Source organism: Triticum dicoccoides, chromosome 5A (assembly GCF_002162155.2).
Source record: "Triticum dicoccoides isolate Atlit2015 ecotype Zavitan chromosome 5A, WEW_v2.0, whole genome shotgun sequence".
NCBI classification, from domain to species: domain Eukaryota; kingdom Viridiplantae; phylum Streptophyta; class Magnoliopsida; order Poales; family Poaceae; genus Triticum; species Triticum dicoccoides.
Genome location: NC_041388.1, coordinates 273,617,421 through 273,628,079, shown reverse-complemented (window position 1 = coordinate 273,628,079; position 10,659 = coordinate 273,617,421). Strand labels below are relative to the sequence as shown.

The window sequence follows — 10,659 nt, the reverse complement described above, 5'->3', positions numbered from 1 at the left end:
CGGGAACACACATGTGACATGCCTCATCAGTCCATTAATGCATCTACCTATAAAGAGAGCAAAATAATGTATGGCAAGAAAATGAATGATCCCTATGGTAGCTTGTGTTATTTCTCTAGATTCCCCCACAGTGATACTAGCAAGAAATTCTTTAAATTCAGATTTGTGAGGTTCACTAACATTACCCCACTACGGGAGTTTACAAGCAGTATTAAAATCTTCTAAGTCCATGGTATAAGATTTATCATAGAGATCAAATAGGACAGTGTGAGAATTGCGTGATGATGTAAATTTAAACCTTCTCACAAAGGAATCATTTAGGTGATAATATTGGGGGCACTTATCTGACACGAAGCCCTCAAGTTCAGCATTACGCACATACGCGTCAAATTCCTCCTTAATTCCTGCTTGGACCATAAAATTTTCTGACGGCCATTCACAAGGCCGCACTTGAGCTTCTCTTGGTAGTTCATAGTCCGGCTCACGTATCGCGAGCCTAGGTCCTTGCTTCTTTGAGGAACCACCTTGGTACATTTTCCTAAACATATTTCTTCCTCTGAAAAATTTCTGAATTTTTTAGTGACTCAAAATAAAAGTGAACCAAACTCAACAAAATTGATAGCAACTACTCCCACAAGTGCCTAGAGACTATATCATGCATTAGAACTACTTGGGACCAAATAAATTTGACATGCAAGCTCAAGAACAGGGTCACCTAAGCAGCAAAAATTTGCAATAAATAAAGCACTAGAACAAAAACTAATTGGACCATTGGAGGAGTCACATACCGAAGAACAATCCCCCTAAAGCAGTTTTGTGAATGGAGTTTTGAGCAAGGAGATCGAAAATGGCAGCAAGATGAGCTAGAACTCGGGTTTGAGCTGGTGGATGATTTTTTCTGGAGGAAGACGAAGTGTGTGGGCGCAAGAATAAGTGGAGGGGGCCCACGTGGTGTCCACGAGGCAGGGGGCGCGCCCTCCACCCTCGTGGACACATGGTGGGTCCCCTGGTGTGTTCTCAGTGCCAATAATTCCAAATATTCTAAAAAATCATATTAAATTTTTAGGACATTTGGAGAACTTTTATTTTAGGGGTATTTTTTTATTGCAAGGATAATTCAGAAAACAGACAAAAAATACTATTTTTTCTTTATTTAATCTAAATAACAGAAAGTAAAAGGAGGGTATAGAGAGTTGTGCTTTCTAACTTCATCCATCTCATACTCATCAAAAGAAATCCATTAACAAGGTTGATCGAGTCTTGTTAACAAACTCATTCCGAATCGCATGAAACCAGAGAAATTTCGAATAACACTAGGTTACCTCAACGGGGATATGCACGTCCCCAACAATAAGAATATCATATTTCTTCTTGAGGAAGAGAAAAATTAAAACCTCCAATAGTAATTGTTGGAATTTTCCAATAGAATTGATACTGTGGACTTGAGGTTGTTTCCTCGGAAAGTGCACCATATGCTCATTACCATTAACATGAAAAGTGACATTGGCTTTGTTGCAATCAATAACAGCCCCTGCAGTATTCAGAAAGGGTCTACCAAGAATAATAGACATACTATCATCCTCGGGAATATCAACGATAACAAAGTCCGTTAAAATAGTAACGTTTGCAAGCACAACAGGCACATCCTCACAAATACCGACATGCATAGCAGTTGATTTATCAGCCATTTGTAAAGATATTTCAGTAGGTGTCAACTTATTCAAATCAAATCTATGATATAAAGAGAGAGGCATAACACTAACACCGGCTTCGAGATCACATAAAGCAGTTTTAACATAGTTTCTCTTAATGGAGCATGGTATAGTTGGTACTCCTGGATCTCCTAGTTTCTTTGGTATTCCACCTTTAAAAGTGTAAATAGCAAGCATGGTGGAAATTTCATCTTCCGGTATCTTTCTTTTATTAGTAACAATATCCTTCATGTACTTAGCATAAGGGTTCATTTTAAGCATATCAGTCAAATGCATACGCAAAAAGATAGGTCTAATCATTTCAGCAAAGGGCTCAAAATCCTCATCATCCTTTTTCTTGGATGGTTTAGGAGGAAAGTGCATGGGTTTCTAAACCCATGGTTCTCTTTCTTTATCGTGCTTCCTAGCAATGAAATCTCTCTTATCATAACGTTGATTCTTTGATTGTGGGTTATCAAGATCAACAGCAGGTTCAATCTCTACATCATTATTATTGCTAGGTTGAGCATCAACATGAACATCATCATTAATATTATCACTAGGTTCATGTTCATTACCAGATTGTGTTTCAGCATCGGAAATAGAAATATCATTGGGATTCTCAGGTGTCTCAACAACAGGTTCACTAGAAGCATGCAAATTCCTATCATTTTTCTTTTTCTTCCTTTTAGAAGGACTAGGTGCATCAACATTAGTTCTCTGAGAATCTTGCTCAAATCTCTTAAGATGACCCTCGGGATACAAAGGTTCCTGAATCATTTTACCCCCTCTAGTCATAACTCTAACAACATATCATTTTTCTTATTATTTAATTCACTGAGCAAATCATTTTGAGCTTTAAGTACTTATTCAACTTGTGTGGTAACCATAGAAGCATTTTTACTAATGAGTTTAAGTTCACATTTAACTCTAGACATATAATCACTCAAGTGTTCAAGCATATCAGCATTGTGTTTCACTTGTCTACCAACATAAGCATTAAAGTTTTCTTGTTTAACAATGAAATTATCAAACTCATCTAAGCATTGGCTAGCAGACTTATAACGAGGAATATCAGCTTCATCAAATCTATGGAGAGAATTTACCTTTACTACCTGTGTCGGGTTATCAAGACCATGTATTTCTTCAATAGGTGGTAAATTCTTAATATCTTCAGCTTTAATACATTTTTCTTCAGGATTGAGAAATAGAATACCCCTTTTCTTCGGAGTTGGCTTAGGAGTTGGTTCAAGAAGTGTCCAATCGTTTTCATTACTCAACATATTATTCAATAGCAATTCAGCTTGATCAACAGTTCTTTCCCTGAAAACACAACCAGCACAACTGTCCAGGTGGTCTCTGGAAGCATCGGTTAGTCCATTATAAAAGATATTAAGTATTTCATTTTTCTTGAGAGGATGATCAGGAAAAGCATTAAGTAATCGGAGAAGCCTCCCCCAAGCTTGTGGGAGACTTTATTCTTCAATTTGCACAAAATTGTATATTTCCCTTAGAGCAGCTTGTTTCTTATGAGCGGGGAAATATTTAGCAAAGAAGTAATAAATCATATCCTGAGGACTACGCACACAACCAGGATCAAGAGAATTAAACCATGTTTTAGCATCACCCTTTAATGAGAATGGAAACAACTTAACAATAAAGTAATAACGAGTTTTCTCATCATTAGTGAATAGGGTGGCTATATCATTTAATTTAGTAAGATGTGCCACAATAGTTTCAGATTCATAGCCATAAAAAGGATCAGATTCAACCAAAGTAATTAACTCAGGATCGATAGAGAAATCATAATCCTTATCAGAAATACAGATAGGTGAAGTAGCAAAAGCAGGATCATATTTCATTCTAGCATTCAAAGACTTTTCTTTCAACTTAGCTAACAGTTTCTTAAGATCATATATATCATTGCAAGCTAAAAAGTCTCTAGCAGTTTCTTCATCCATAACATAACCCTCAGGCACAACAAGCAATTCATATCTAGGGGAGAATCTTCATCATCACTTTCATCAATATTATTAGTTTCAATAATTTCATTCTCTCTAACCCTAGCAAGTTGTTCATCAAGAAATTCACCTAATGGCACAGTATTATCAAGCATAGAAATAGTTTCATCATAAGTATCATGCAAAGCAGAAGTGGCATCATCAATATCATGCGACATATCAGAATGAATAGCAGGAGTAGGTGTCGCAAGTTTACTCAAAACAGAAGGTGAATCAAGTGCAGAGCTAGATGGCAGTTCCTTACCTCCCCTCGTAATTGAGGGAAAATCTTGGTTCTTTCATCTTTCAAGTTCCTCATAGTGATCAACAGATATAAATCCCAAGTGACTCAAAGAATAGAGCTATGCTCCCCGACAACGGCGCCGGAAAATAGTCTTGATAACCCACAAGTATAGGGGATCGCAACGATTTTCGAGGGTAGAGTATTCAACCCAAATTTATTGATTCGACACAAGGGGAGCCAAAGAATATTCTCAAGTATTAACAGTTGAGTTGTCAATTCAACAGCACCTGAAAGACTTAATATCTGCAGCAAAGTATTTAGTAGCAAAGTAATATGATAGTAGCGGTAACGATAGGAAAAGTAATAGTATTGGTTTTGTAGTGATTGTAACAGTAGCAACGGAAAAGTAAATAAGCGAAGATCAATATATGAAAAGCTCGTAGACAATGGATCGGTGATGGATAATTATGTCGGATGCGATTCCTCATGCAATAGTTATAACATAGGGTGACACATAACTAGCTCCAGTTCATCAATGTAATGTAGGCATGTATTTCGAATATAGTCATACGTGCTTATGGAAAAGAACTTGCATGACATTTTTGTCCTACCCTCCCGTGGCAGCGGGGTCCTATTGGAAACTAAGGGATATTAAGGCCTCCTTTTAATAGAGTACCGGACCAAAGTATTAACACTTAGTGAATACATGAACTCCTCAAACTACGGTCATCACCGGTAAGTATCCCGATTATTGTCACTTCGGGGTTAACGGATCACAACACATAATAGGTGACTATAGACTTGCAAGATAGGATCAAGAACTCACATATATTCATGAAAACATAATAGGTTCAGATCTGAAATCATGGCAATCGGGCCCTAGTGACAAGCATTAAGCATAGCAAAGTCATAGCAACATCAATCTCAGAACATAATTGATACTAGGGATCAAACCCTAACAAAACTAACTCGATTACATGATAAATCTCATCCAACCCATCACCGTCCAGCAAGTCTACAATGGAATTACTCATGCACGGCGGTGAGCATCATGAAATTGGTGATGGAGGAAGGTTGATGATGACGATGGCGACGGATTCCCCTCTCCGGAGCCCCGAACGGACTCCAGATCAGCCCTCCCGAGAGAGATTAGGGCTTGGCGGCGGCCCCGTATCGTAAAACGCGATGAATCCTTCTCCCTGATTTTTTTTCTCACCGGATGTGAATATATAGAGTTGGAGTTGAGGTCGGTGGAGCATCAGGGGGCCCACGAGGCAGGGGGACGCGCCCCCACCCTCGTGGATAGGGTGTGGGCCCCCTGGCCTTGATTCTTTTGCCAGTATTTTTTATATATTCCAAAAATATTCTCCGTTGATTTTCAGGTCATTCTGAGAACTTTTATTTCTGCTCAAAAATTACACCATGGCAATTCTGCTAAAAACAGCATCAGTCCGGGTTAGTTCCATTCAAATTATGCAAGTTAGAGTCCAAAATAAGGGCGAAAGTGTTTGGAAAAGTAGATACGTTGGAGACGTATCAAGGGCGAGGGGGATGGCAGGAGATGGAAATCTGGCGCGCCGTCCCAGCGCCAAATTAGCCTCACCCCCTTTCACTCGCTCACCCATAGCCACTGCCCCCTTTCTTCCCTACTGCCTCACCACCGGCGGCGGCTACGATTTCAGATCTGCGCTATAGGCCGCGGCGTTTGCGGCGGATCTGGTGCTCCCCTTGCCGTTGGCCACCGTTTGGTCGACATAGTCTGTGTCATGGCTCCCCCTACATCGTCCTCATCTCCGATGCCAGTAAGAAGCACCCCCTCCCCCCTTTGTTAGCTCAGTGGTTAGGCCGTTAAGCTAGGTGTAGGATCGATTTCCCACTGAATGAACCGTCGATGTCGACTAGGTTATGGACGCACGGATGAGGCTGATAATCCAGACAGCAGTACTGATTAGTGTGATTCAGGCATGGGTCATGTTCATGCACGAGAGAGTTGTTCGTCGTGCTGGGAGACCTTTGATCCTCTACGGTCCATTGTTTCCCCGGGAACAGGAGAGGATCCAAAATCTGAGCTACATCTACAACTGCAATGACGTCGGGGCTCTATGGATGCTTCGAATGAAAAGAGCACCATTTGCCAGGCTTGTCAAGACCTTCAGGAGCAGGGGGCTGCTACAAGATAGCATCAACACCAGTGTGGAAGAGCAAGTGGCCATGTTCCTTCATGTTGTTGGCCATAACCAAAGGTTCAGGGTCATTCACAACACATTCAGGAGATCAATGGAGACCATCTCTAGGTACTTCAAGCAAGTGCTTTATGCTATTGGGGAGCTTAGAGAAGAGATGATCAGAAGACCATCTAGTCAGACTCCACCCAAGATTCATGGAAGCCCAAGATGGTATCCATACTTCAAGGTGAGCATTAACAATATACACGTTTCATGGCTTGATTATGCTTGTATTGTTCAAGTTGAGCACTAACACAGGCTTGTGATGCCATTTTCAGGATTGCATTGGGGCAATAGATGGTACTCATGTCACTGCCAGAGTTCCTAGGTCACAGTCTGCAGCATACAGGGGGAGGAAGCACTACACAAGCCAGAATGTGCTTGCTACTGTTGACTTTGATCTGAAGTTCACATATGTGCTGGCTGGCTGGGAGGGGTCGGCGCATGATGCTAACATTCTCACTGACAACATGAGTCGACCTGATGGAATCAACATCCACGACGGCAAGTTCTACCTTGGAGATGCTGGCTATGCATGTCGGCCGGGTATTCTTCCACCCTTCAGGAAAACAAGGTACCATCTCAACGAGTTCTCTGGTAGGAACTATTCTAGGACTACACAGGAGCTGTTTAATCTCAGACACTCCAGCCTTAGAGTAACTGTTGAGAGGGCATTTGGAGCTCTGAAGAATAGGTTTAAGATACTGGATCAGAAGCCATTCCACCCATACTCCACTCAGGTTAAGCTAGTTCTTGCTTGTTGCATTCTGCACAACTGGATCCTCAAGTGGGGCTTTGATGAACACGTGCCTGAGGAGGAAGATGTCGAGCCTGACGATGTTGTTAGCTCCGGTCATGGTGTGGAGGCATTTGACAATGACGCTTAAAAGAACAGAAGGTTGGAGTGGGCAGAGGTGATGTGGCTTAATAGAGGTCAGTGCAGGATTTGAAGAAGATGGAAGAAGAACAACAAGCATCAGCAGCAGCATCAGCAGTAGCAGAAGCAGCAGTAGAAGCAGAAGCAGAAGAAGAGGAAGAGGAAGAGGAAGATCTAGTAGCAGCAGCACCGATGAACTATCCCCTATTTACCCATTGTCTCTTAATAATTTGAACTATCATTTGATAGTAGTTAGGATGAACTGTCATTTGTTTAAGTAGATGTCGCTACATGTTTAGATTCTGTGTGGTATGCTCACCACTAGTTAGAAGTGGTGACAACACCTTATGCAGGTTGCAACCAAACACCATGTCATATGTGCGCCTAATGCAATGCGGGCAACCAAACGCCGGGTCGAAAATGGTTGTCTCATGCAACTAGGGGCATGTAGGCAACCAAACTATGTGCATCTAGTTTTTTTGGCATGCATCCCCTCAAACCGGCTCAATAGAGCCAGGCTCGCCGAGCCAGGCTGGATCGGCAATGTAACCAAACACGCCCCAAGTGTTTGGGGACAGCGGCTGGGGTGGCCATTCAACACGGTGTATCAAATGCCTGCCCTATTTCAAACAGATCTTTTAAGAAATGGATGAAGTTCATGCAAACCAGATGATATTTATAAAGAATTGGTATATTTACAACCAAAAGGATGAAATTTAACAAAGTTTAACTAAATCAAACAAAAGTTAAACTAAACAAGTGCGGTACCGAATGGTTGGGGCCACCGGCACCTTCGTGGTTGGCGTTGGCCCAAAACAAAAGGCTCCGCGGCTGGCTAACGCATGGTCCGGCCCAACTAAAAGGCCTCGACATCAACCTCTCTCCAGCCAAGGATATTCTCGAAAGCCATGAATACGACGACCTCGTGACTTCGAGCCCAGACGCGAGAAGAGTCGTGGCGACGGGATCTCAAGGCTGGACGTGGATCCTCTGACTTTCTAATCCCTGCCATACCCTGCCTTTGAGTCACTGACAGGTGAGCCGCATGCGCTATGGGACCCATGTGTCAGTGACTCAAAGGTAGGCTAGGCCACGGCAGGGGATCCTCGTCCCTCGGGGCTGAGGACCTCTCCCCTGTCCTGGAGACGCCACACAAGGCTTGAAGACTCTCAAAGGATCGAACCAGCAGGCAGCACATTCATATAGCCCTTGGTATGCCAAAAGTCAGATGCATGACGACTCTCAAAAGGACAAGAGGAGCCCGTCTGGGTTCTCAACAAAACAATTCTAACTCCATCCATCCATGGGGTTCTCATCGCGCGAGGTACTACTCCACCATAAATAGAAACAAGAAGCAAGGTATTACCTCTCCTCGAGGTCCCGAACCTGGGTAAAACCCTCGTGTTATCTCCGATCTGGTACTTCCGGCCATGTTCGCTGCCTTACCGAGGATACTAGCGACTTTAAGTGCCGTCATGGAGTCGTGGGACGAAAGAGGAGGAGCAAGCCGAGGCGGATCCGACGCCGGAGCAGCCCGAATTTTGCATCGAGGACGTGTTGGTGAAGTTTGAGGTCGCCAGTGGAGCAGCAGACTATCCTCAAGTCCGTCCAGTTTCAAGCGGAGGTGGCGGCGAACCGCCGCTTCCTCCACGAGGCAGAAATGGAGTGTGCGCAGCTCTTCCGGGATGAGAAGGACGCGCTGGAGTTTCGCCCCGCTGCCAATGACCACGAGGGCAGCGGCTCCGGCTAGAACGTCATCGACATTTCCAATGACGAGTAGAGTAGTTAGTTTTCTTTTTTTAGCCATGTTACCTATGCATGTAGATGAATTTCACGGTTGCACGTAGTAATATGAATATAAGGATTAAGACACGAGGACTATGGTTGCAGTGTCCGCGACATGAAGGGTGATCGGTCATTGTCCGTGCACGCACGTGCTCGCAGACGTACGGTGGCCCGGATTTGTGATATCCGATGGTAGATGCTGTCAAAGGAAGGCCATCTAATATATTTTTCTTTTGAAAAGAACGTCATTTGATCTAGGAGACTAGGATAATGGGCCCAAGGATTTTGTACTGAGGCTTTAAGTCAGTCAGTAGTCTTTTCTAGTAGTATGGCCCAGCACCTTTCTTTCCATCCTCCACCGTCCTCTTCACCCACTCCTAGCCCCTGTCACTCACTCTGTCACACTCACAGACTCACAGTACCCGAGCTTCGAGCTCCTCGGGAATCAAAGAAGAGGACAAGCGAAAGCAGGCGAGCCAGCTGCTTAGCAAGAGCCACGGCAATAGCTCGAGCAGCTAGCTCGAACCATCCATGGGGAATGCCCTGTGGTGCTGCTGCAAGGGAGAAGACGACGATGATGGATATGTCTATCTTGGTGGCGACGATGATCAGCATGCCTACTACTACCCGGCCCCGGCCGCCGTCTCCAGGTCCAGGCCGCACTACCAGCCAGCTGCGGGGTCTTCCCCAACTCAGGGGAGCAGCCTCCGCTGGCCCCAGTCTCCTCCGGCTCCGCCATCCAGGCCCCGACTGCAGCTGCATGCTCCTCCATCTCCTCCTCCTGCCTGCTCAGCCGCCGCTTCGACGAGCAGGGGAAGCCTGACTCTCCGGCCCCAGCCACCTCCGGCGGCTCCAACCCCCAGGCCCCAACGGCAGCTGCATGCTCCTCCTGTGCCTCACGGCGTTCCCTCCTCAACTTCGGCGAGCAGCAGCAGCATCCTCCCGTCCCAGCCTGCTCCGGTTCCAGCCTCCAGACCCCATAAGCGGGGGCCGCAGCAGCCTTCTTCTCCTGTGACCCATGGCCATGGCGTCGCCGTCGCCTCCTCAACTTCGACATGCATGCTCCTCCGCCCCCAAAAGCAGAAGCCGCGACCGCCTCCCCCGATTTCCCATGGCGTCGTCGCGGTCGACTCTCCAGCTTCGACGACGAGCTGCCTCCTCCGTTTTGAGCAAGACCTCCTCAACTTCGTGCTCACCAAAATGGTAACATGCAACTCCCTATCCCCAAGCTACATTATTCTAGATGTATATTTCGAGATGAGTTTTGCTGTTGGGTACCCCCTCCCCCTTCTAGAATTTTGCACGAATGTTAAAGTTGCTTAAAAAGGTTATCGGCATATTAGCATGCAGATCAAATGTATTGAGTAGATTGATTTTGCATGCAAAAGACTATTATCCTCTTTTGTTGAAGGGCTACCTTCTAATCTCCACCTTTAATCTGCATCGAAACCGTAACTTTTTCTAAGAGGATGTACCGAAGCAAAGTTCAAGATGAGATATGTTCGTCACAAAGAAAATGTGTGTAACTAAAATTTTAGTTACTTGACCGTAAGAAAAAAAAGTTACTTCGCTAATTGCAGGGTTTGCTGTAGCACCATACTGTAACACTAGTAGAAAAAGGGGCTTTGGTCCAGCCAGAAAAGAGCATTAATCCCGGTTGCATTATGAACCGGGACTAATGTGAGCATTAGTCCCGATTCAAGTGGCGAGGGCACCATACATGCATTACTCCCGGTTCAAATGGGACCTTTAGTCCCGGTTCGTGGCACGAACCGGTACTAAAGGCCTCAACCCCATTAGTACCGGTTCGTGCCACGAACCGGTACTAATGGGGTTG

The 10,659-nt window shown here is 44.6% G+C and overlaps 1 protein-coding gene and 1 pseudogene across 1 annotated transcript in view; both read left to right on the top strand.

Annotated features, from left to right (window-relative positions):
• Positions 1-5,840: 5,840 nt before the first annotated feature.
• LOC119299426 lies at positions 5,841-8,787 on the top strand (annotated as a pseudogene).
• A 417-nt stretch (positions 8,788-9,204) lies between these two features.
• The window catches only part of LOC119300976 (probable staphylococcal-like nuclease CAN2), a 6,844-nt gene continuing 5,389 nt past the window's right edge, over positions 9,205-10,659 (top strand). The window contains exon 1 of the mRNA XM_037577881.1: positions 9,205-10,025. Coding sequence (XP_037433778.1) covers positions 9,354-10,025 — 672 coding nt within the window. The 5' untranslated portion in view covers positions 9,205-9,353. The remainder of the gene's footprint in view (positions 10,026-10,659) is intronic.